At 41.4% G+C, this 27087-nt stretch overlaps 3 protein-coding genes and 1 non-coding gene across 8 annotated transcripts; 2 read left to right on the top strand and 2 right to left on the bottom strand.

Moving 5' to 3' along the window:
* Window positions 1-441: 441 nt before the first annotated feature.
* p2rx7 (purinergic receptor P2X, ligand-gated ion channel, 7) lies at window positions 442-7079 on the top strand. 2 transcript variants are annotated; one of them, XM_086075260.1, is made up of 13 exons: window positions 442-827; window positions 1409-1556; window positions 1869-1940; window positions 2026-2098; window positions 2160-2256; window positions 2396-2476; window positions 2559-2694; window positions 3976-4112; window positions 4178-4268; window positions 4337-4402; window positions 4607-4711; window positions 4822-4926; window positions 6370-7078. In XM_086075260.1, the coding sequence occupies exons 1-13, from the start codon at window positions 703-705 to the stop codon at window positions 6808-6810; spliced, it is 1677 nt and encodes a 558-aa protein (XP_085931386.1). In that variant the 5' UTR covers window positions 442-702; the 3' UTR covers window positions 6811-7078. The 2 variants fall into 2 exon arrangements, with proteins under 2 accessions (XP_085931386.1, XP_085931387.1); XM_086075261.1 differs by having other exon boundaries at window positions 664-810; window positions 6370-7079.
* A 1853-nt stretch (window positions 7080-8932) lies between these two features.
* sh2d3cb (SH2 domain containing 3Cb) lies at window positions 8933-25910 on the top strand. Of its 4 annotated transcripts, none has more exons than XM_086075236.1 (12): window positions 8933-9075; window positions 11343-11883; window positions 13197-13227; window positions 13624-13734; window positions 14621-14973; window positions 15344-15417; window positions 20987-21351; window positions 21423-21538; window positions 22920-23091; window positions 23227-23364; window positions 24310-24537; window positions 24680-25910. In XM_086075236.1, exons 1-12 carry the CDS (start codon window positions 9057-9059, stop codon window positions 24803-24805), a joined length of 2274 nt encoding a protein of 757 aa, XP_085931362.1. In that variant the 5' UTR covers window positions 8933-9056; the 3' UTR covers window positions 24806-25910. The 4 variants fall into 4 exon arrangements, with proteins under 4 accessions (XP_085931362.1, XP_085931361.1, XP_085931363.1 ...); XM_086075235.1 differs by having other exon boundaries at window positions 23227-23338; XM_086075237.1 differs by lacking the exon at window positions 8933-9075 and adding an exon at window positions 9745-9866 and having other exon boundaries at window positions 23227-23338.
* Window positions 15929-21268, bottom strand: LOC147173245 (UDP-glucuronosyltransferase 2A2-like). The gene is made up of 4 exons (XM_086075256.1): window positions 20855-21268; window positions 19709-19825; window positions 19557-19637; window positions 15929-17698 (listed from the first exon to the last, which is right to left on the bottom strand). The coding sequence occupies exons 2-4, from the start codon at window positions 19796-19798 to the stop codon at window positions 16100-16102; spliced, it is 1770 nt and encodes a 589-aa protein (XP_085931382.1). The 5' UTR covers window positions 19799-19825; window positions 20855-21268; the 3' UTR covers window positions 15929-16099.
* trnaa-agc (transfer RNA alanine (anticodon AGC)) lies at window positions 24094-24166 on the bottom strand. The gene has a single exon. It is a non-coding gene; the product is annotated as a tRNA-Ala (tRNA).
* Window positions 25911-27087: the final 1177 nt, after the last annotated feature.

Below are 27087 nucleotides of genomic sequence, written 5' to 3' on the forward strand. Positions count from 1 at the left end.
AACATAACTATGATATTTAATTTTCAAAAATCATTTCCACTTTAATACATTTTGTATTCTACGTCGCAACGCATTCAGTGCGTAGTGACGTAGAATGGCGGCTGGCTCTTTGCCGAGCAATGTGAAACGCCTACACTGTAAAAAAACAACTTGTAAGATTTTACTTTAAAAAAAATCTACTCATTGTGTGTGCGTGTGTGTGTGTGTGTTTGCTCGCGCGTGTGTTACCGAAGGGTTAAAAAAATATTTCAGTATTGTATTTCATTTTATATATAACCCTAATATAAAAAATAATAATAAATACTTCAATGTTTGCTATTTTATCTAGAATACATTTTTGTGTCGACAATTATTTATTTATTCGTTAACGTTTTAAATACTGTAGAGATGGCCAGTTTGGTGTAATTACACCTCAATACCGCTAAATGCCACTGTTTCTTCACGTGACCATTTTACTTCGGTAGCCCTTTAGTGACTCACCATGTATTTTCTAGAGATAGCAAATACTAAAACGTTTCAGAACTATTAAAAATCAAAGATAATATGTTTACGTTTTTTTTATTAAAAACAAACAAACAAACAAACAAAACTTTTCACAGGTGCAGCCTGTCAATCAAATGAGGTCACGTGACCAGACTCAACCGACACTGCAGAGCGGAAGAAAGCTGGCGCACGCCGGATTCTGGTTCTGGTGAAAGAACGATGGGGGTCAACAGCAAGTTGCTCGCGCTGTGCAGCTACGAGACCACCAAGTTGGTCCGCATCCACAGCGTCCGGCTGGGCACGCTCAAGTGGACCCTGAACGCAACGGTGCTGCTTTTCATATGGTGACGTCGCATCTTCTTTCGAGACTACTATTTTTTTTTTAAAAGCATTATCATGATTAATATTATTTAGTCATATTCGTCAACTTAACAAAAAAAAAAGTTTGGTTAGCACTCCGTGGGACAAACCAGTATCAAAGTACAATTTGTAAATGTTTTTCTTTTTTTATGACTGAGTCACAACTGCACTTAAGATGCCTTTATGACTTCATAAAGTGGATAGTAAACATGTGTTCCATTAAGAAATGTGTATGCTCATCTTGCCATGCTATAATGCGGTGTTGCATGTTAAATAGAATACAGGTTAGAATGTTAGGGGGACATCTCGAGCGTAGTGTGCTAAATGGGCTAAATTAGTGATGGCCAAATTAAGTTTTTGTAAAACACCCAACCACTTGGACAAATTACTTCAAAAATGGGTTCAGTTCTTGTCCGAAGATTCAGGCTTTAAGCCTCAAAAGACTGAACAGGCTAGAATGCAAAATGAGCAAATAGTGTATCATGCTAAATGAACATAGGATCGGCTGGCATGCTAAATGGACAGTTGTGGGTGACATGCTAAGTGTCATTGTTTTTGTTGCTAGCCTGTTGCTGTTGTGGAGCAGGAAGTACCAACAATTTGATGAGGTGGTGAGCTCCGTGACCACCAAGGTGAAGGGCGTGGCCCTTATGCAGCTGCCCGGCCAGGGGGCCGTCGTCTGGGACGAGGCTGACTACACCGGCTCCTCGAAGGTCGGAGCTCCATGACATTTTTCAGGATTGTTGCTGTGTCTTTTCCTCTCATAACTTTCTTCGGGGCTTTCATTGGCTATCCTAATCTGGACTTCCTGAGACTTTTTTTTGTGGGGCAATTCGTGATAGGCCTGCCTACCAAATTTCATGTTCCTAAGTCGAACCATCTTAAGGGGGCAAACTAACAAATTTTCAACAACAAAAAAATTGTGCGCCTCCTCCGCGTAACCTTTTCGGACACAGACTTCATTGTTTTCCACAAGTGTGGTCACCGTGGCAACCATGCCCTGACACTCTTTGTTGTCATCTCAGGACAAGAACTCTTTCTTTGTGGTCACCAACGTTATTGTGACCAAGAATCAGAAGCAAGGACGATGCCCTGAGGTACGCCACCATAGTGATTTGTCGTCAATGGCGACTCATCGAAATGTTATCGTCATGACAACAAAGCTGACATTTTGTCTCTCAGCATCCCTCTAGTGGCCGTCTGTGTCGGCGTCATGAGGACTGTGAGCAAGGCGCATGGGACCCGCACAGCCACGGTACTTTGCATTTCCTCGTTCAGCTGAAATCATCAAATGCTCACCATGCGACCTCCGCTAGGGATACTGACGGGCTCATGCGTCAAGTTCGACGCATTGACCAGAACGTGTGAGGTGGCGGCCTGGTGTCCTATCGAAGTAAAAAAGAAACCGCCAAGGTGCATGCAGGCGGCTTCTACTTCCTGTCTTTAGCACTGTTGAATGCTAAAATGATAAATGCTAGCATGCTAAGTGGACACGGTAGTAAGCCATGCTAAATACTATGTAACATGCTAACGGTTGCACGTATGCGCGCAGGCCTGCGCTGCTGGCGTCCGCTGAGAAGTTCACAGTGCTCATCAAGAACAACATCCGCTTTCCTGCCTTCAACTTCATCAGGTGACATTTTATCGTGCACTTGACCATCAAACCGGGATGTTGTCGTCTGCTGGTGTGACGGATGTTGTGGCCTATCTGGTAGGAGGAACATCTTACCCAATATGACCGAATCCTACCTGCGCAGATGTCAGCGCGCTCACGACTCTTTGTGTCCGATCTTCATGCTGGGAGATATCGTCGGCCAGGCCGGGGAGAACTTCTCAACCATGGCGGTGGAGGTGTGAACAGCACCACTGGTATCGTTCAGTATAGAACAGGGGTCTGCAACATGTGGCTCTTTAGTACACTCCCTGTGGATCTCTTAAAAAAAAAAAAAAAAAAAAAAAAAGTAATAGAAATTATGTGTGTGTGTGTGTGTGTGTGTGTGTGTGTGTGTGTGTGTGTGTGTGTGTGTGTGTGTGTGTGTGTGTGTGTGTGTGTGTGTGTGTGTGTGTGTGTGTGTGTGTGTGTGTGTGTGTGTGTGTGTGTGTGTGTGTGTGTGTGTGTGTTAAAAATGATATTTATATAATTATAAAATGTCCAAAATATAATAACTATAAATCCCTAAAATTACCATAAAATGTCAACGAATTGCCAAAAGTATCGGAAAATTGATAGCAAAAAGGCAAAAACTTAATGCAAAAAGTCATAAAATGTCCCCAAAAAAGAAAATGAGGCAGAAAATTACCATTGGATGCTGCAGATTTCCTTTTAGTGTTAATTTTATCAACGAAAACAAAAAAATAATAATTTAGTCAACACACATTTTTCACCGGACTAAAACTAGACTAGATTAAAACCCTAAATAATAAACAATAACGGGGACTAAATTGGTATGCATTTTCGTCGACTAATGAAGACGAGACGAAAATGTACTTAATAAAAAGTGGACTAAAATCTATGGACATTTTAGTTCATGAACAAAAACGGGACAAATTATATGATTTTGTAAACTCTGCGGTAAAAAAAGAAAAGTAAATTATAGTTATAACATTAATTCAATGGCTTTAACGTTCCAACAATAATGTTAATCCGACCGCTAACTAATGCAGGCTAACTTGCTAGCTCACAGCATGCAGACATAGTAGCCACTTGTTGATATACTGTAATTATGTGTGGAGTTGTTTTTCATTAAAAACGTGAGAACATTTTATGTGAAATAATTTTATATCCGAAATGTTCAACATAATCTGCTGACCTAAAATTCTAGATTTATAGTCAACTAAAAAATGGACGAAATAAAAACGGGGTGAGGTTGGTTGACTATGATTAAAAACTAACAAGCAGGGTTGAAACTGGACAAAATTAAAAAATGGCGGATAAAACTAACACTAGTGCTGGTGCAGCTCTAATTGGCTCTTGGGCCCCTCCAGTACATTAGACTTAACACTAACACTCTATTTCATTCCTCATAATGTTCAAACATTTGCACCTGGAACATCATCAACATGTCCATTTTTTTAGTACCATCCTGTTTGCACCTCATCAACCAATAGTGACCCGCACACTGTCGTCCACAGGGGGGCGTGATAGGCATCCAGATCAAGTGGGACTGCAACCTGGACCATCTGACCAGACGCTGCCTGCCCGCCTACTCCTTCAGACGTCTGGACCAGAAGGAAAGCAACAAGACGCTCTACCCTGGATTCAACTTCAGGTAACAATCAAGTCGTCAAAATTATTCCTGAACATGATTATTAACATTTGACAAATGAATGTCAGGTTTGCAAAGTACAACACGGTGAACGGCGTGGAGGAGAGGACACTTTACAAAGCTTTTGGCATCCGCTTTGACATCATGGTCTTTGGACAGGTCACACTTGTTATTACTATTGTTGAGGTTTTATCGTACATCATACAAGGTAATGTTTTAACTTGCAGGCGGGAAAGTTCAGCTTCATTCAGCTCATCATCTACGTCGGCTCAACATTGTCCTACTATGCTCTGGTAAGATCACTTAATATCCACATGATCCCCCACTTGCAGGTGATAACGCTACATTGCTTGGTGTTCCACTGGGTTCAATTCCGGGGCCTCTGCTCTTTTCATTGTATCTGCTCACCCCTGGGTTCCATCTTCAGCTGCATGGAGCTAGACAATACAAGAACGCGACACTTTGTGAATTCCGATGTTGTCACCTTTTACTTGCAGACGACGGTTCTGATAGACTGGCTGATCGGAACCAGCTGCTACGCGGCCGAGGAGGGACAGAACTACTCCGAGAGGAAAGTGGAGTCCGTCCCCGACAAAAAAGAGGTTTCACGTGCTTGTGGTCATGTCGCACATTTAAGGCCACCCTTGTTGAGGACAAGCGGTTAAGAAGATGGATGGATGCTTGTCTTTTTGGGTAATCTGGTGCATTTCAGTGCATCCTGTGCGTGTCGTACGTGGATGAGGACGACATCCGTCTGGTAAAAATGTCTCATAAACGCTTACAGGACGTCAAGACTATTAGCGTTCAGCCACGACAGGTAATATAAATTCGATTCATCATTTAAAGGGGAAGTCAATCTTAACTCATTGACTCCCAGCCATTTTGAAGCTAACCCCTTCGCTCCCGGCTGTTTTACTGGATTTTGACGGATTTTGCAAGGCTCGCAGACTATTGTGTTCTATTGCTATAAAAACATGGAAGCTACCAAAAGAAAGATTAGAGTCTCTTCTATCAGCAGCAAAAAAAGAAGTATATTTGTATGCATTTCCGTTTTGCAGCTATTGGCATTAGAATATAGCTAAGTTTCATCATTATTCACAAATCTGGTGGGGGAAAGAGCTTTTTGCAACATGGCCCTGGTTGATCTCTTATACCCTGCTGCCACCTGCTGGCCGTTTCTTGGAATGGCTACCATTGCTTCAAGTGACTTCACGTCAGAGGCTGCATCAAAGCCTTCTGTATGCTCTAGCATTAAACAAACAAACGTAGAAAATACGTCTTTGGGAGCATGGCAATGTTTAACATGGAACGTTTTTGAGTTAAACATTTCTTGACAATATGTTATATGTGAATTATCTAGTCTAAAAATGACATTTGGATTAACGTGACATTTGTGGAATATGAGTAATGCATCAAAATCCAGCTGTTTTTATCTCGGGGGACCATTTTTCCACTTGTTGTCGACTGAAGATGACGTCACAGTTACTCAGGGCTCAGGCAACGACCAATCACAGCTCACTTGTTTTCTGAAACTGAGCTGTGATTGGTTGTCACCTGAGCAACTGTTATGTCATTTTCACTTGAAAAGCAAGTGGCAAAATAGCCGCCTTTTCTGGTGTGGATAAAAGCAGCTGGGCTTTGCTGCTTAGCTCGTATTCCACTAACACAATATTGAAATATTTAGACTAGTGGGGCTGCATAGAACATATTGTCAAAATCTGTGTTTTTTTTTTTTTGGGGGGGGGGTGACACTTCCCCTTTAACTATTCAAACCCAAAAACGTATCAATATGTTTTTATTTTTTTTATGCTGGAACATACAGAAAGCGTTGATGCAGCATCTGACCTGAAGAGGTTGCTTAAAGCAAAGCCAGCAGGTGGCAGCAGAGCAAAGGAGATAAACCAGGGGCCATGTTGAAAAAACTTCTAACATTTCTAAATAGATTTGTGAATAATTAGGAAACTTAGCTATATTCTAATGCTAATTGCTGCAAAATGGGAACGGATAGAAATGTATTTTTTGTCCTAATGAAATAAGAGATTTTAATCTTTCTTTTGGTAAGTGTCCATGTTTTTATTGCAATAGAACACAATATTATTTGGGCATTGCAAAATCCAGTGAAACAGCTGGGAGTGAAGGAGGTTGCTTCAGTCAAAATTGCTGCCAGTCAATGAGTTCATATCAACATGCCTACAACACTTAAACCTTTTCCTACTGTTATCAACTGGTTTGCCCTGAAATCTCCTCTTTGCCCGACCAGGAGAACATCGGACACATGGCGGCCACGCTCTGCCTCCCTCTTGACCCTCTGACCTCCCTCACCGCGTTCTCCAAAGCCTGCTCCCGTCCGCCAAGCTGGTGTAAGTGCGGCGGTTGCAGTGCCTCCCCCCTCCCACAGGAGGAGCTGTGCTGTCGACGCAGCAGCGAGGGCGCCTGCGTGGCCACCTCGCCGCTTTTTGACAAGCTCTCGCTTTATCGCCCCCTGCTGGAGGCGCTGCTCCTCTACCAGGATCCTCTCACTCACATGCCAGCCAGCGCCGCCGCACTACGGCGTTGCGCTTACCGCCAGTACGTGGCCTGGAGGTTGGGCGTCCCGCCGGCCGACACCCACCCCGCCATCCCACGCTGCTGCGTGACGAGGATCAGGGAGGCCTTCCCCAGTGAGGATGGACGATATGGCGGATTGGTGCTGAAGATGTGACTGAGGAAGACAACAGCACTTTTGTATGGATCATGTTTGTTTGGAATAAAACGGCGCTCCAATTTATATTTGATGAACATTCCCAGATATGAATAGCAGCATAAGTCAATTTAAATAGTCTACACAAAAAAATAATTATTTTCAATGTTTGTGGGGAATTATTGACTTGTAATAATAATAATAATAATAATAAAATGAAATAATTAATGTGATAACTTCATTATTTTTCATGAACAAGGAACACCTTCAAAAACTAATTTTGTCACTTGCTGTTGCGTGAAGATGACATCACCTGTGCTGAGGAAGTATAGGTAACGTAACGACCAATCATGGCTCAGTTTGCTGACCAAACCCAGAAAACAGGTGTGCCATGATTGGTCGTTACCTACATCCTCAGCACAGGTGACGCCATCTTCAGTCGATGGCAAGTGGAAAAAAATATTTATTAAAGGTATTAATTGTACATGAATTGTACTAAAAAATCAGTTATGATTTCCTGCAACTAATCAAATACTCGGATGAAATAAGGAACGCAACAAAAAAAAAAGGGACGGTTTGCAACGTTTGTGTGTGTGCGTCAACGTCAAGGTTATTTTAGTTGATCAAAACTAACGAAAGAGGACTGGCGGATAAACAAAATTAAATAAAAGCAAAAGAAGACTACATCCCATAATGCTTCGGCGTCATGACAACAGTCCCAGGACGGGCGCCTTCATGGACGCTTCATCGGCTTTCGGTAGCGGATACAGAACATCTTTGTTCCCGCCAGTAGCGTTAACTGAAACTAAACTAAAATTATTAATACAAACTAACAGAACCACTCTGAAAACTAATAAAAAAAACTAAAAATAAAATTCCAAAACTCTTAACAACCCTAATGGCTTGAGACTACATACTGGTCAGAGATCATGTTAGCTCTCTGCTACCACCTAGAGGCTCAAAGCAGAAGTTCACTTGAAGTGTCACCTCCACAGTGCGCCAACAACACACAGATTCAGTGACTCTGATTGCGAGTTCAATTAAGAACAGTTGAGCAAAGCAGTAACAGGACTTGCTTGGTACCATCCCAGCTGTCCTCATGTCGTGTCACCACATAAAAGCTTTTGAGTTAGACGCACACACTCGAAAGAAAGAAAGAAGTAGGTCACGCCCTCCAGCTGGGTCAAAACACTGTGTGCTGTGTTAACTTGTGTGAGCTCTCAAGTGAGCATGATACTGCTGATGTTATCATTTCTTCTCACAAACAGAAAAAAATACGTTTCCAAAGATGCTGTGAAAGATGATATCTGTTCATATCGTAAACCGCACTCTTGTTTATTTGCAACTTTATCTGCATGCATGATATATTCACATGATTTATCCAAAAAGATTGTTGTACAGGTTAAAATAATTAATGGTTATATTAGGAAATCTTGTTTTAATTTTTTGACATTATAAAAGCATGGAATTTGACTTTTTTATTTTTTATTTATTTATACATGACAACATACAACTACAATCAACATATACTAAAATGTATCTATACACAGTACATACATGACATGTTTAACTTTATACATAACTACGTACGTATACAACTATATTATACATGATTTCTCCAAAAAGATTGTTGTACAGGTTAAAAGAATGAATGGTTATATTATGAAATCTTGTTTTAATTTTTTGACATTATAAAAGCATGGAATTTGACTTTATTTTTTAATTTTTATAAATGACAACATACAACTACAATCAACATATACTACAATTTAACTATACACAGAACATACATGACATGTTTAACTTTATACATAACTACGTACGTATACAACTATATTATACATCTACAACTACATGCTGAATAATATATGTCTTACTATATATATGTAACTATACACAATTATGGACTACATAAAAGGCTACACGTATGCATTACTAGTATGTACTATTGTGTATACGTATAGTAATATAGACATATATGCCATAACTACAGATAGAACTGCTTATATGTGACTGACTACATTCATATCAGTTCACTTTCTTTGAGGAAACGTTGACAGGGCAGGAAGTGGTGTAAGACTGACAGCCCCCCCCCCAACCCCCCCGTGTTTGTGTGTTTGTGAAGTGCTCGCAACGCCCGTCACCTGATTGCACCAACAAATCAAGCTTGAGGGTGTGCGTGACAGGAAGTAGACTCATTTTGTGTGCGCGTGGGTGTGTGTGTCTTAAGTGGATGAAGAAACAGTGTTGTGTGAACACAAGCCGGCATGAAGAGACACAAACACTGTAAGTTCACCTAATATTCACTTTTTATAGTCATTTATCCATCCATCCATTTTCCTAACCGCTTATTCCTCACAAGTGTGTTTTAAATTGTTAAATGATGCTTATTGACATACTCATACTGTATGTGTGTGTGTGTGAAAATGGCTTAACTTGCCTCTTTGTCCACACAAAAAAAAAGATGAGTTGTGTTTAGTGATGTCACACACAACTCGACGTACATGTTTTGTGTGTGTCTGCTAGTGTACAAGCATTTGTGGGTCATTGTAAGCGTGGCACAGTGGTGTTGTTGTGTAGCGTGAATGGACAAACGGGCCGTCAGTCTTCCTCGACTGGATTTGTACCCACCAAGCATCACTGAAGTCATTCAATTTCCATCTGCAAAAGCTCGCCATGGCTTAAATTAATTCATGCGTTATGATTATTCATCTTGTTGTGCAATGGCTGCTTTAAAGTCAGCTTTACTGCCAAAAGGGCAACATTTTATGAACGCTTTATCAAGTAACTAGCAGATAATAAGACAAATGGAAAATAAAATATAAAGTATAACAAGATGAATTAAACATACAATGTTGGTCATTTTTAAACATATTTGATGACATTTAACACACACGTAGGCAGAGGTGGCAAATCCAGGTCCAGAAAGTAAAAACCCTGCCAGAGTTTGGTTTTAGCCTCGGGTACTAGTTAGCTAGCTAGCTCTTCTAGCTAGCTCCAGTAGTGCTCGTTTACCTGCTAAGGAGCTAGCTAGCTAGGATTTGTACTTTATGGACCTGGATTTGCCACCTCTGCACGTAGGCCTACTCTCTTAACCTTTCAACTTTTTGTCATAATTCTGACATCAACATATGACATCATTATCAACATACAGTTTTTAAGTCAAGTCATCTTTATTGATTATCGCCGCTTGTCTCCCTCTGCTTTGCTTTTGCTAGCTTTTTCTGCTAGCCACTCTTGTTAGCCGCTATAACTACTTCTAGCCACTCCTCGCTTGCTAATGGTTGTTTCACTCATTCAGTGCCAGTCATTTTCAGACCCTCCTTTACCTTAACACTAAAAAAAAAGTATCTGGGTTTGAATGATTGGACTCTGGAAAAACGTTCAAAAAATTGTTTTTGCACTGAATGAGTTAATTGTGCGCCTTGCGAAGTGTGGTTTATCCGAGGCACCATAGTGCGCATGCTTTGCTGCATTATATTAGTTCACCACTAGATGGCGCTAAATACACATTGTCCCTTTACGTTGCGTGTCACAAGTTCCAACCACAAAAGACACTTTTTAATCTCCTCTTCCGTTGTATAATTTCCTTGTTTGTTTGCCAAAAACTTGATCAGTGGTTAGTCAATGCAAGGTTTAAATGTCAATGCGTAGTAGTGAAGTCAACTAATCAACCCCTAGTATACATACATATGGTGTATATGGAGCTGCTAACTGCTCTTTAATGTTTGTGCAACACTATGCCAATACATTTAGTTCTATTTGAGTGTTTCCTCCCCTCAAAGTCTATAAATCTATATTTAAGCGAGGCTGAAAATATCTCTGCATGTTTTCCCAGCAAGATTGGTCCCCAGGGGGGTCGGAAGTCGCTCAGCAGTTTGGGAACACAAACCATGAGAGTTTCCATTGGGAGAATCAGAAGAACATTCCACAAGTTGTGTTTTCGCTCTTTGTGTTTGAGTGCATGACTACCGCTTTGCACAATAGAAATTCATACAAGAAATATATTGAACCAGCCCTGCAATGGCTCGTCATGATGACCGCCAGGTTGCACAATAGAAATCTACACGATGACTGCAAATAATCCAGTCAAAAGAACTCTGTGACACATTCAGTAACTCACAGGCACATGTGAATGAACTTTACTTAATCATTTAATTGGTATTTTTAATTATTGTCACATTGCACAGGATGCGATTTCTCCTCAAATCAAATTTCCATCATATGTGTCACCTTGCACAATAGAAATGAACAGACTAAGAACAATCATGTCAAAAAGGTTAATTTATTATGTGTGAACATACTTGACATATTATTGTTAAAGATAACTGCCGACTTGCACAATAGAAATGAACAAAATGACTAAAAAATTATCCAGTAAAAAACTATTTTGTCCACAGAGATGACTAACTTGATTGTTCCTCTTGCTAGTTATTCCTGGGTATCTTGCACAATAGAAATCAATGGATAGACTACTACTAATCCAGTAAAAACAATAGAAATCACCTAAAAATAAGTGACTCTGCTCACAAGCTGATCTTCTCACACTTCAGCCTCCGGGTGGTTGGGGAGCCTGGCCAACCTCTCAATCCGCCGCACGTCCTCTCGACGCAAAGCCTCCGCCCCGCCGCCGGACGGGAGCAGAACCTGGCCCGCCGACGACACAGAGGCCGGCCCCCAGTCGCGGGGATACGCGCGCTCCAGTGCCATGTACACCCACGTGGGAACGGTGCCTCGCAGAGACAGGCAGCAGAGCAGGATGAACATGGGGGAGGAGGAGGAGACGAGGATGTCGGTGGCGGCGACGGACCATGTACGGGACTCCCCCTTGCTTAGCGCTCTGTCCAGCCTCAGCCTCAACAATCTGGAGCAGCTCAAATGTGCTCCGGCTCCACCGGACGTGTACCGAGGTGCTGTGGCCGTGCAGGACATGTCCAAAGGTGCTCCGGCTGAACAGGATGTGTCCAAAGGTAATCAGGCTCCACTGGACGTTTACAAAAGTACTCTGGCATCGCAGGACGTGTACGTGCACATGGACGCTGTAAACAGGCAGGAAAGCACAAAGAACTCAGGGGATGTGGAACACTTGCACAGGTAAACATTTATTTCTATTATTATCATTTTATTCATCTTTTCGGATGCATACGCTCAGAAAAACAACATCAAACTGCAATCTGTTAAAAAATTAACGAGGTCATTAAATAACTCACATAAGCAACTCATTAACTAGTGTATACTCACCAACTAATACACACAGAAACTCACTTAGTAACTAAATACTCACTCAGTAACCAATCAAATAATAACTTAAATAACCCCCATTAAATTCACTAACTAACTCATCAATGAACTTAAAAAGCCTACTAACTAATTAACTCACCCATTAACTTACTCACCAAAGACTGAAAACAAATACTAGCTATTAGTTAACTCGCCAATTAACTCCTTCACTTAACAACTGCCTAAAAAGTCATTAATATAGAAACTTACTTGCACCTCACTCAATAACCAAATTAATACCTTAAGCAACCTACTCATTAAACTCACTAACCAAATAACTCACAAACACACCAAGTAATTCATTAAACACATATATCACTAACTAACTAACTTACACATCAATGAACTTAAAAAAACTACTACCTAACTAACTAGTTAACTCACCCATTAACTTATTTGCCAAAGACCGAAAACAGATATTAGTTAACTAATTAGCCAATTAACTCCATCACTCTGTCACTTACTGCCTAAAAAGTCATTAATACAGAATCTCACTTGATAATGCCTCACTCAATAACTAAATTAATAACTTATCACACTCATTAAACTCACGCCAAAAAATAACTCACAAACACACCAAGTAATTCACTAAACAAATACATCACTAACTAACTATAGCTAACTAGCTAAATAACTAACTAAAAACCCTACCACATAATTACCTAGTGAACTAACTCACCCATAAACAATCTTACTTGCCAAACATTTAACTCACTCACTCACTCAAATGTCTAAAAGACGTACTAGCTACAAATTCACATTTACTCACAAATATCTTACCTACCTACCTTCATTCACTTTTATTGTATTTGTTGCATATTAAATGAATGAATAAAGAAGCCAATCACTAAATGAGACTTTTTTTCTCATGAACATCTGCTGTTGTTACCATGGGAGCACAGCTGTGTGTGTGCGTGCGCGCCGGCATGTATGTGTTGTTAGAATCAGGAAGTGAAGTCAAATGTATGCTGCTTGGGGGACTTCCTATGCAAGATGTCCCCCCGAGGAAGTAGTTAAATCACTAACGAACACATTATGACACGAGCATTGCAGTTTTTATTTACATACATGTTGTAATTTTTACATACATGCCAGTGACATGTGCCCCCCCCCCCACCCCTTTTCAGTCCAACAGACGGCGGTGGCGAATACGTGAAGGTGAGATTCGTCTTGCATCCTCTTGACTTCAGCAATGACACAAACACACACACACGCACACACACAGGGTTGTTCTCACGCCCTAAACCCCTCTGTGCTTTGACGTAATGGTTGGCCCTGCTGTGAATGATAACCGGCGTGTGTGTGCGTGCGCGCGCTTGTATATGCGGGTGAGTGTGTAAGGATATAAAAGCCCCCCTGAGTGATGTCCCCCTTCCTCAATCACGTTGCCGCGGCGACCAGGCCAAGACTCCAATGTGGAGGATCTGCCTATTGTGCCCGCATTTGGCATCCGCCCCACCCCTTCCCCCCCAAGCACCTCACCCCACCCTCAGTGCCAACGGCGGGTCCAGAAAGATCTGCTTCTCGTGGTTACTCATTGTCATGTCCTTCAAGTTCTCCAAGGACAAGAAGTTGTGGCTGGAGAAGCAGCTACAGGAGGAACTGAAGCTGAGCGCAGCCAACCTGAGGAGCCACGCTTGGTACCACGGACCCATCACCGCACAGGTACGACGCGTGCACAGTCTCCACTTGGTTGCAGCACTGTTTTTAGGCTAGCGGGTACCCTCATCAAGAAGTAAAAGCAGGAGACACTAGTTAGTTAGCTTACCCTGATGTTGTTTTTTTTAGCTCTGCAAACTGCTGCTCCACAGTCTCCTCTTTGTTGCTGCACTCCACTATTATGCTGTCCTTAGTCTCCCCTTGGATGAATTGTTCTCCTTAAACCCTGGTTAGGAAGAAAATACAAGACATGTATTTGTTAGCTTAGCCTCTTGTCGTCTTTGGAGGCTGCTGCTCCACAGTCTCCGCTTTGTTACAGTGTTCCATTTTCATTTTGCCCTTAGTGTCCTTAAGAATAAAATGAAATGAGGTTCTTGTGGTCGAAGTAAATAAAGGAGCTTGTTGCTGTACCTAAGGGCTGGATACTGTAATATTATACTGCACAGTCACCACCTAGCTGCAGCACTTATTTTCAAGCTGCCCTTAGTCTATTCTCAAATAATTTGTCTTCTTACCTTGGTGAAGAATCAAAATGCAGCACTAAAAGCACATGTTAGCTTAGCACGTTGCTGTGTTTTAGCTTGTGAAATTGCTGCGTCTCCTCTGGAATGCCTTTCTTTGCTGTGGCCAAAAAATAACTACAAGCAACACGTTTCCATTTTGTTGCACTTTGCCCTTAGTCTCCTCTCGAGTAAAATCTGTCTCCTTACTAGCAACCACATACAGAGTGGTAAATCTCTCATCCATTGCTGTTTGCTCGCTTCGGACTTTAGATGCTACGTTAATATACTCTACTGTCTCCACTTTGCCCTCAGTCTCCTATTGGATAAAAGTTATTTCCTTACCGTGTACAACAACCACATTTGAAGTAAACACAGGCTGGTCTCCTCAGGTGTCCGAAAGTCTGGTGCTGAACCAGGGGGACTTCCTCATCCGGGACTCCGAGTCCAGCCCGGGTGATTTTGTCCTGACGGCCCGCTGGGATCAGAAGTCCAATCACTTCCCAATCCAAACCACGGCAGTGCGCTGCGGGGTCCACTACAGCCTGGACCAGGAGGCGTTCGACTCGCTGCCCACCCTGGTGCGCTTCTACGCAGGCAGCAGGGCACCGCTGACCCGCCAGAGCTCCGCCAAAATCCACCAGCCGCTCAACAGGACGCTGCCGCTGGGCGACATGCAGATGGCGATTGGACCGTCGCCATGTCAGCCGACCACGAGCCAGGCGGAGAAGGTCTGCTCCGAAAGGTTTGCCATTTGGTCACTTCCAGGGCTCCTTCACCCCTTGGTACATTTTTTTTATTCAGCCCCATAGCAACATGAAATTTCCTTGCACTGTCTATCATGGGTCGACCCATGACATGACACAGGAAGTCGGACATTTTGGCTTGAAGTGGACATTTTTAGTGTCAACTGGCTTTAACGTAACCACAATACAATTTATTTCTGCCCCAATAGCATGTTTCACTTAGCAACATGTTAGGTGTGTCCAGTCAGTCGGTAAAAACACAGAAGATCAGCCATCTTGGTTTCAAATGGCCATTTTAGACTGACTTAAGTCATTTCCAGGTAATGAAGAATGTAGACATATTCATAACAGTCTTCTCTCTGCATGCAGTCCCTCGTCTTTGCATCGGCGGGACCACCAACAAGCTGCGCTTCCGTCCTCCACTGACAACATCAGTGACACCCGTGAGTTTGATTTGATTATTTTTTTATTATTATTATTATTATTTTTTTTTGTTAGATTAAAAAATATATATTTTTACTAAATTTTTTAACTTTGTGATCCATTGCTTGTTTTAGTAATTTTGACATACTAAAACACATTCAGCACTCGCAAATATATATATTTGTAAATATTATTTTTCAAACGAAATTTTTTTTCAGAGCCAATTTCCAATTTTTTGTGGAAAATGCATATTGCAGGTTTATCAGCGTTTTTGTTTTTTTTAAGAATTGCCCAATGCCTTTCAATGGCTGTCAATTATACTCAGATTTTGTCCATATTTAAAACGGTAAAACATCTGGTTAGGAATTGGGTGGTCCTTTGTGGCCCCCCAGTGGCACTGACGAAAAATTGCAGCCACCTCCACCATCTAACTTGCCAATCCTTGCACCAGCCACATAATCAGTGACTCAATTAAAAATATAATTGTTAAAAAGCTCAGAAAAAAACAACAATCCAGGTAAGATTTTTTTTTTTAAGGTTTAATTATTTTTCTATTTCCAAACTTTGAAATGCGTACATTTGACATTTTATAAATGACCTTTTCCCGAGGAAAGCAGCAGTAAAAATAACTCAAATAACAAATCAAAATAAAAACGTATATATCAAGGTATATGAACAGTGAATTTTTGCATCATGGCGGCATCATTCTTTTTTCAACTTGCTTCGATAAAACAAACGTCGCCACAGGAACTTGACCATCATTGCGCAGATGGCGGCGACGGTTAAGGCCACGGCCATCAGGAACGCCGCCACGTCCAGGCTGTGGTACTGTATGGTGGACATCTTGTAGGAATCGGTCCTCAGGTGCGGCGCCCCCTTGTGCCTCATGACAAACTCGATCCAGAAGACGGCGCGGCTCAGAGGCGGGATGGGCTGGTCGTGATGCAACGCCGACAGGTGCCGCATCTTCTCCCCGTACGACGGCTGGTGCAGAACCGCCTGTAGGGCCTCCAGGAAGTTCTCCCGGTTCACCGTGGCGATGTCCAGCACTTTGGCGACGCCCCTCACCTCCATCCGGAAGAAGTTGTCATGCTGGTCAAACATGAGCGGGAGGCCCACCAGCGGGATGCCGTGGTAGATGGCCTCCTGGATGCCGTTGGTGCCGCCATGCGCCACGAAAACTCGGGTTTTGGCGTGGCCCAGGAGGTCATTCTGCGGTAGCCAGTCCAGGATAAGCGTGTTGTTCCCCAGGGTGGACGGACGCTTACCCCGGTGCCTCCAGATCACCTTCTGGGGGAGCCGGGCGAAGGCGGCGGCGATCCCATCGGTGATATCTTCCGGGAGGTCTGCCACGAGGGTTCCGAGAGTCATCAGGACCACGCCGTGCTCCCCGGAGCTCTGCACAAAGTCCTCCAGCTCGGCAGGAAGCGGGCGCGCCGGCTTGCACTGGAAGCCGGACATGTAGACCACGTTGGGCATGGTGGGCCGCGGGAACTCAAAGGTGAAGTCGTTCCTCATCAGCCAGATGTCGGCCGACTGGAAGAGCTCCATGTAGTGCACGTCCGGGCCAAAGTAGCGGTGGACGAAGGGTTTGTAGGTGGCGTCCGACACGTACCAAATCTGCCAACGCGTGAACAAATAGTACATGGAATTCTTGAGGCGCTCCCCGAACGTCATCTTGTCGGTCAGCTTGACTCCCGGGATGGGGATGTAAGACAAGGGCGAGGGCGCAATGGCCAGATGCGCCTCGCCCTGGACGGTCCAGCGGACGTTCAGCACCAGGGGGAGACCCAGACGGCGAGCCAGGAGGACACCGCCACCTATCGCCGGGTCAGTTAGAACCACCTGGTAGTTGGCCTCCCGTAGTTTCCGCATCATCTCTCCGTCCTCAAATATGTTCGCCATCATGTCCACCACGTGCTGGTTCAGGTGGTAGAACTGCTTGACCAGCTCGTACTCCAGCGCCAGCCGCTTCCACAGGGAGGCGTTGTCCCGCCGCAAGTTGAGCATCCGGCTGACAAAGGAGCCGAAGCTGGCCTGGTCGAAGCCGCCTGAGAAGTTTAGAGTGATGGTCTTGTAGAAGCTCGACTCGGGTTTGATGTACCAGCTGTCGTAGGGTCGCAGCACGGTGATGTGGTGGCCCCGGGCGTGGAGCTCCTCGATCAGGACTTTCATGTTGATCCAGTGGCTGCCGTCGAGGGGGTAGACCAGGATCTTGCCGCCCGATGCGCCGCCGCCAAAAGCGCAGAGCAGCGCCGCCAGCGTCAGCAGCGTCGGCCGGGACATGTCTGAGGCGGGACTCTGTGGGGAGGGATGTCCAGATGAAATGTCGTCAGCTAACTTTGGAAAACGGGAAAAATGGAGACGGACTCCAAATACCATGCCAAGGCCAAGGTACGATGTGGTTCAATCACCCTTTCAGCGTGATTCATTCATTTGCTAGAAATACGTTCTATTTTAAATGTTTTAAGTGTCCCAAAGACGTATTTATAATTTTTTTTTATAGTAGAGCATACAGAATTCTGTGATGCAGCCTCTGATCTGAAGAGGTCGCTTGAAACAATGGTAGCAACAAAAACGGCCAGCAGGTGGCAGCAGAGTATAAGAGATCAACCAGGGCCATGTTGCAAAAAGCTCTTTCCCCCACAGTTCTAAACAGATTTGAAACAGTGAATAATGATTAAACTCAGCTTTTTGTTCCAATGCTAATTGCTGCAAAATGGAAACAGATAGAAATTGACTTTTTTTTTTCTGATGAAAGAAGACACTCTAATCTTTCTTTTGGTAGCTTCCATGTTTGTATAGCAATAGAACACAATGTTTTGTGGGCCTTGCAAAATCAGTTATGGAGCAATGTGTTTTGATACGGTATGGTACGATATTTAGTACAATGTGGTTTAAGATTCAGCATGTTCAGTATTACTCACTTCAAAATGGTGTGTTTTAGTACAGTTTGGTATAATACGCATTTTTCATCATATTTTTTCAAAGCAATTGTCGAGTTTGATGCTGTTCCGATGCTGCTATGTCACCACCCCATCCCGTTTTTACGCCGTAGTGAATCATCACTAGCCTTGTTCTCACACGCACACACATGTGGCTGCCAGATTTCCCGCACTTTCACTTGCATAACACGCTTCCTGATTGCGCAATGACAACATTGGATGGAAATTGTGTTGTACGAGATCCCACATGGCTTGTCCCAATTATTTTCCTTTTTCCCACATTTACATGACAGATACAAGCCTAACCCTTCACTCTTTCCAGGCCCCAAGCAGAAGCCTTTACCGGGTGCAAAGGTCAGGAAGCCATGCGGGTGAATGATGTCGCAAAAGCTAATTAGCAGCAGTTTAAATGTTCACATCAAGTGACAAAGGTGTCGGACCTAAACTTAATGTGTGACATTTGTTGATATTCAGTGTCTTTATTATAATTAAACAATGAATATTGATATGAAATATATATATATACTACCCAAACATACCAATAATGTATATGCATGTAATAATTAAGATGTTCTGTGTTTGTCATGTAAATTATTATACATGTAATAATTTACAGAAACTACATTAAAAAATAAAATATAAAATTATAATATGAATAATGACACATAATGAAATAGTTATACACATTAATACATAAATTAAATAATGAAATATTGATTAAATGTTCAAATTAAATAGCATCAACAAAATAATAAATCTCATATAAATTATAATATAAACTGAACATTATAAAGATGACTATACTATGAACGATAGTATGAATTCTTCAAATATGAATACAATAAAAATATAAATGTAATTTTAAAATGACATGAAAAACTAAATATTTTAAATATAGTACACAAAGTTATATAAAAAGTTGTGTAAATACTGTACATATGTCATTATATATATATATATATATATATATATATAAAAAAAATTTTAATGTTTAAGTTGAAGAACAGATTGTGTTAGTTTACACTGCCTTTACTTAACACATGTACGTACAGAACAATTTGAAACACTTTTGTCCCGGCAAAAACATCTTTTTGGTACATTTTCCATTAAAAAAAGAAAAACAACAAAAAGCTTCCAAGCTGAAAGTGGGAGAAAAACAGCAAACATCTGGAAGCCATTGAGTTGCCATGCAGCCAAAAGATTGTTTCACTTACCGAGATCGAGCGTGCGTGTGTGATCAAGTCGGCCTTTGCAAATCGACTGAACGCTGTGAAGCAGGAAGTGAGCTTCACTTTCTGCCAACCACATGACGAGGATTACATAAGTGCCCATTGGAGATAAGGCGTAGTATCATTATCGTGTTTACCTGCCATGTGCTTGTTTCAACTGCACGTGCTTCACCGCCGGAAACGTCAAAGTCGATATTTTCAAAGTCAATGCAAGTGAATGTCGGCATAAAAGTGTGAACATGAACACGATGATTCTAGAGGAGACAGATGGGGTTTTTTTGAGAAGCAAAAACATGAATAGAAATTGCATCGTAAAAATGACTCAAATTTCTAAAATATTGCAAAAGTTGTTCTTAAATGTTATCATAAATATGAATATTGTTCGAGGTGAGCAAAACGTTGTTCTTGAATCGAGTCGGATCTTGGAACGACGAATTGAGTCGGAACAATTAATCAAATAGTATCCCTCTAAATGAGACCAATCGTTTTTGAATCGAAAGGTTTTTTTCTAGCCAATTATCTTTCTGGATTTGAATCGTTTTGTATAAGCCATATTGTCAAGATTTCCAGAATTCAAGGATATTGTTGGAAATGAGAAATACAATTTTTGAATTGAGTTGTAACTTGGAAACTCTAGATGAGCCAAATAGCATTCATATATCAAATTGAAACATGGAAAATGCAATTGTAAAAATTCTAAACTGTCAATCCGTCCTGAATTAGTTAAATGTAGCACAGGTTGTTTTTGAGCAATAAACATAACTACATGCATTAAAGTAAAGCATTTAATACATGTTCAGAATATTTGTTCATGTCAAAATATTGGGGTCATTTTTTTCCATTTCAAATTATGCAAGTAATTAACTGATTAGAAAAAGAGGAGGATGAAGACGTCCTCATAACATTAAATGTCCAAAAAATTAACAAATAGCGGGTGCTCTTCAAATTTGGCGACCAAAAAATTTTGATAAAAATGCCTTTTTAATTAAGCGATTAATTGTGATGAATCAAAATTCTAAAATGTGATTCATCTGATTTTTTTTTTTTTAAAGTAGTCGTTTGACAGCTCTAATATCAACTGCAAATAAGAGTAAAACATTGAACCCAATGGCACTTAAGGGTTATCAGAGGGTGTGTGTGTGTGTGTTTGTGTGGCGTAAGTTGAAGGTCTCTCCCGCATGTCGTCAACCTGAGCGTACACTTTAACCTTTTGAAGGCACACAACGGGACCAAAGCATGTACAAAGGTTCCGTTCCTACGCTGTAACCCGAATTTCCACTTACGTTTTTAAATCCAATTCCAAAACACTTTATTTGTCCCCGAGGGGCAATTCAATGGCGTATATGTGGTCCAATGGTCGTCCAACTTCTTCGACGAGCAACTGACCAAACGTCCTTGCGTTCTTCCTGCTGCAGTTCTTCAGCCCACCAGCGCCGCCCCATCGCCCTCCTCCTCCAGAAGATCAGATCCCGCTCTTCCTCAACTCCAGCCGGACATCCAGCCTCCAGACTCGGACGGCAGCTGCTATACGGAGCTCTACCCGGGCCCCCGGAGCTTCGTGGAGAGGCTCCGCGGCGATGAAGGTTCGAGGCCGCTGGACGTTTACCTCACGCCGGTGGTGGAGATGGCGCCATCCTTCGCGCCCACCAGCTACCGCTCGCCGCTGATGCCCGGGGAGAACAAGCCCCTGGAGGTGGGCATCCTGCAGCGGGTCAAGGAACTTCTGGCTGGGGCGGACCCCCAGACGGCTGCCCAACACATCACCAAGTGGGACTGCACGGTACTGCGCCACCCATGGATGGATGGAACGGACGGACGGGACGATGACTTGACAGTTTTGTGCTCTGGTAGGTCGCTCGCATCCTGGAGGTTCGTCCGGAGGTGCAAAGGATGATGGGAGTCGGTTCAGGGGTGGAGCTGCTCACGCTTCCGCACGGACAGCAGCTCCGATTGGACCTGCTGGAAAGGTGAGTGGCACACAGACACGCCCATCGCCTCACCTGACAAGCAAGGTGATTTTAGTTAACCAAAACTAACGATAAAACGAAAAATGTAAAAAAATTGCGTTAACAAAATGAAATAAAAATGAAAATGCTTTTTAGAAAAACAAAAACAAACATTTTATGTTTACCAAACTATACTTATAGCGAAAATGCCCTTCGTTTTAGTCTTTGGTAATCAGTACACGAGCCTTTGGGGAGGATTTTAAAGACCTTTGAAATAATGTCACGCAGAAGTGACGTCATCTAGCAGCAGCCAATAGAAAAGCACTTTCAGATGACGTCACTCCTAGGTGACAAATTTGCAATGTGTTCATTTTACCACTGTGTTTATCAAATATTAAAAGTAATAACATTTGAAAAAAACAAAAAACTAATACTGAATCTAACTAAAACTAAGTATTAAAAAAAACAAAAACATAATTATTATTATTTTCAGAACCACCCTGAAAAATAATTTAAAAAAAATAAAAATACTAAAAACGAAATTTTAAAAAAGCTAGCTAAATATTGCGCGCAATAACATTTGAAAAAAACAAATTGAATACTGAATCCAACTAAAACTACACTAAAACTAAGCATTTTTTTAAATAACTAAAACTAATAATATTTTTTCAGAACCATTCTGAAAAACAATAAAAATTAACTAATTTAAAAAAAACTCTAAACAAAATAAAAACTAGCTAAATATTGCACACAAGTAATAACATTTGAGGAAAAAAAACAATACTGAATCTAACTAAAACTAAGCATCTAATTAAAACTAATAATTATTTTTCAGAGCCACCCTGAAAAATCATTAAAAATCTAACTAAGTAAAAAAAAACTCAAAAGGAAATAAAAACTAGCTAAATATTGCGCACAAGTAATAACATTTGAAAAGAAAATACTGATCCTAACTAAAACTACACTAAAACTAAGCTTAAAAAAAAACTAAAACTAATAATAAATCTTTTTCAGAAATTAAAAATAATTTAAACGAAATTAAAAAAAGAACTCAAAAGGAAATAAAAACTAGCTAAATATTGCACACATGTAACAACATAAAAAAGAAAAAAAAGAAATACTGAATCTAACTAAAACTAAGCATTTTTTAATCACTAAAACTAATGATAATTATTTTTTCCTAAAACCTCAAAACAAAATAAAAACTAATGAAAATGAAAATTGCCGAACTATAATAACCCTGCTGACAAGAGTGCCAAAGTTTCCCATACTCAACATGTGTCTATCATAAGTACACCTACAAACAAAATCTTTAGGGGCAGAATTTTCCCCCCAAAATCCCAGAAGTCCTTCCGAAAATGACCAAATTAGGCCAAATTGATGTTTTACGTGTGTCACACAGGTTGCATACTATGGCCACCATGTTGGCGGCGAATGTGTTGGGATGCACCGGCACCACTGAGGAGCGAGCTTGCGTTCTGCACCAAATGATTGCAATCGCCGCCGACCTCAAGAGCAACATGGGCAACATGTTCGGATTCTCTGCCGTCATGAGAGCAATGGAGCTGCCGCAGGTCAATTGCATTTCGCAAAAATACCTTTTTAATAGTGGAGGTTATAATTAACAGAACACATTTGATCAATGCAAAGAGATTGCTCTCCTTGCTTCTGATTGGCTAAAACGCTCTTCAAATCTATTTGTCGACCAGGTAACTCGTCTGGAGCAGACGTGGACGGCGTTACGGCAGCGGCACACAGAGGGCGCTGTTCTCTATGAGAAAACTCTCAAGCCATTCATGAAGAGCCTGAACGAGGGCAGAGGTACAACACTACGGAAAAGGATTAGGGTTAGTGAAAAAAAAAATGAGGCTTGGCAGGCTTCTCACTTTAAAATTTGAATTCTGACTTTAAAGTGAGAATTCTGACTTTATTCTCAGAATTCTGACTTTAATTCTGACTTTAATCTCAGAATTCTGACTTTAATTCTGATTTTAATCTCAGAATTCAGACTTTAATTCTGATTTTAATCTCAGAATTCTGACTTTAATTCTGACTTTAATCTCAGAATTCTGATTTTAAAGCTAGAATTCTGACTTTATTCTCAGAATTCTGACTTTAATCTCAGAATTCTGACTTTAATCTCAGAATTTCATCTCAGAATTCTGATTTTAAAGTGAGAATTCTGACTTTATTCTCAGAATACTGATTTTAATCTCAGAATTCTGATTTTAATTCTGAATTTAATCTCAGAATTTCTACCTTTAAGTGAGAAAATCTTGTGACTTTAAAGTAAGAATTTTCACTTTATTCGTAGATTAAAATCTGAATTGAAGTCAGAATTCTGAGAATAAAGTCAGAATCCTGCTAATCTTTTCTTTCTCTTCACTGGCCCTAATCCTCTTCCGTACAACACGGACGACACACACACACACACACACACACACACACACACACACACACACACACACACACACTTATGGAAACTCGATACTTTGACAACGTGGCATTTTATGGCCCTCCCAGTACTTGAATTGCAAAAGATGTCGTTTGGATTACAAACAAGAGAAACAAAACCTTGGAGAATGCGGGCATCGATCCCGCTACCTCTCGCATGCTAAGCGAGCGCTCTACCATTTGAGCTAATTCCCCATACAGCAGCTGTTTTTCACTACCGTCTTAGTGGTGGGGATCAGCAGCATGAGGGAGGCGCCATACCCACAAATGTTATGTTCTGCCTTGAAAATGTTTCCCAAAAGTCTTCATGAGACCCGTCCTGCGTGTGCGTGATGCAGAAAGCTGCCCTGCGTCTGAGACCACCTTCCCTCACATCCTGCCGCTGCTGTGCCTTCTGGAGAAGAGCGCGGCCGTCACCGAGGGGGTGGAGGGGGTCGAGGGGGAGGCTTGGGAGACGGCGGAGGCCGGCGTGGACGTGGACGTGCTCATGTTCCACCTGGCGGCCGCCAGGAATGCCGCCAATCTCGGTGCCGTCTACGCCGCCAATGTCCGCAGCAAATTGCAAGGTAGGGGGAAACTACGCCATAAATCCGCAATTACAGACGAGACCATGGCCCGAACGTAGCGCCGTAGACCGCTCGGCCATCCTGACTTATGTTCATTATCGCCAGCATACTTGGAACATTTCTTGTTCTGCGCCTGTTTCAGACTTCCAGGAGCAGGCGAACATCTCGGAGGTCTTCCGCACGGACTTCCAGATGCGCCTTCTGTGGGGGAGCAGGGGAGCGGCGGAGAGCCAGGTGCGCCGCTACGCCAAATTCAACCAAGTGCTGACCGCCTTGTCCAATCGGCTGGAGCCTCCGCCGCGCTGACTCGGCAAAACGAGGACCCTCAAGGTTTAAAGATAAGACCAGGACTGTTTTTTTTTCTTCTTCAGCGAAGTGATTGCTGAATGGACAACTAGCTGAAATGTTGGAGCTGTCGCTGAGCATGCGAGAGGAAGTGGGATTAATTGCTGCCTTTTCAATTTGTTGTGTTGCTAAAACAGCACAACCTAATCTAGGTTATTAAGAGTCCTGTAGAATTTGTTGTGATATTTTCCTAAAATTGGTTAATGCAAATGTATTCATTTTTTTATATATATTTATCTCATTCGTTAACCACTTTTAGTAATTGGCCTTCAAGGTACCAGGTTCTCGTGAAGGATTCTTATTACCAGCCACTGCTATACCTAAATTAAAAAAAGTCACAACTGAAAGAAGTCGAGCTTAATTAACTCATTTGCTCCCAAAACGTATAAATACGTTCTATTTTAAATGGTGTACGTATACCAAAGACGTATTTATACGTTTAAAAATAATATATATATTTTTTAATGCTAGAGCATTCAGAAGGCTTTGATGCAGTCTCTCAACTGCAAAGAACGGTTGAAGAAATGGTAGTTATTACACAAACACAAAAGAGATCAACCAGGGCCATGTTGAAAAAAATTAGGTTTGTGAATAATGATGAAACTTAGCTATATTCTAATGCCAATTGCTGCAAAACGGAAACAGATAGAAATATAATTTTTTTTCCTGATGAAAGAAGAGACTCTAATCTTTCTTTGGGTAAAAATCAGTCAAAATCCAGTAAAACAGCCGGGAGCGAAGGGGGTTGCTTCAGTGAAAATGGCTGGGAGTGAATGAGTTAAAGAACTTGTGTTTTATGAATTAATGGTACAATTAAAAATTGGTGAAGGCGGGACCTCCACTAACGTCTAACTATCACGTGTCCAAAACACATAAAAAGGTCAATTTTTAAACATGTTATTTTTTTAGTACTTGGTACGGCAATGTTTTTTTTCCCCTACAGTCAGACTGTAAAAAGTACTAACAAGTCTACTAGCACATTCAGATATATGTATTGTATGTACAGATGTATTAAAATTTTACTTGTTCTTTCGGTTGTTTCACTTGATATTATATTTGTTCATTTCATTCAAAATTGACTTGTAATTTGGGATCATTTAAATAAAAGTGATTTAAGTGGGCCGGAACACACCGGTACGGAGCTCCGGCACAAATCTCCCTTAAACGTTCAGCTTCTCCCCAACGTGCAAAGAACGAACTGCATGTCAACGTTCCCATATGCTCGACAATGCATTTTTGGATCCCAAAAAGCTGTTCTGCTGATTTACCCCCCCCCCGCCCACTTAAAACACTTTAAGTGAATATTCTGTCCGAGACTGACATGAATGCAAACTAATGAGAATTCATCTTGTCACTTTTTTTTATATTTGAAAAAATAATGTATTAAAAATTTATATTGGAGTAATTTTACTCATTTAACTTCAATATAATGGTTTTAAAAAAATTTACATCTATATTTTCAAACAAATATTGCGCATCTTAATGGTTACACTTGGTTAAAGATTTTCTTATTAAATGCTTTGTAACATTTGAAACAATTATTTAGATAAACTGAAATGCTTAAAATGTATTCTAAATCATAAAATAATATGCTTTCTGGTTATGATAAAAAATAAAATAAAAGGCAGACTAGATTTCAGAAGTTTTGACAGGTGGTCAGGGGCCCTTTCACACAGTTCTGTGTAAAACAAGATAAAAGACTTCCTTGCTGAAACACAGCCTGCTGCTTCTGAATAGCTAAAAAAAAAAAAATCTGGATACATCCATACTATTTATACTAGTCACAGCTTTACAATCAATGCATTTAAAAAAAAAAAAATTTATTTGTCTATCTGGGTCACCCGTTTGGAGCACATGTGGACGGCGTTACGCCAGCAGCACATAGAGGGCGCTGTTGTCTACCAGAAAACTCTCAACCCTTATGCAGACTCGAATCACCCTTACGTAAAATTAACACTTTTGGCACATAGCATTTTATGACCTTCCCATAATTTTTACTTTTAAAGATAAAGTATAGTTTGGATTACAAAAAGAGAAGCAAAAGCTTGGAGAATGCGGGCATCGATCCCGCTACTTCTCGCATGCTAAGCGAGCGCTCTACCATTTGAGCTAATTCCCCGATATCACAGAAAGCCGTTGGATCTGTTTTATCAATTTTAATGTTTTCATGCCTTACATTTCAAATACAACAGTTTATTTGAGCAA

Source organism: Leptonotus elevatus, chromosome 5 (assembly GCF_054856555.1).
Source record: "Leptonotus elevatus isolate MCC_2025b chromosome 5, RoL_Lele_1.0, whole genome shotgun sequence".
NCBI classification, from domain to species: Eukaryota; Metazoa; Chordata; class Actinopteri; order Syngnathiformes; family Syngnathidae; genus Leptonotus; species Leptonotus elevatus.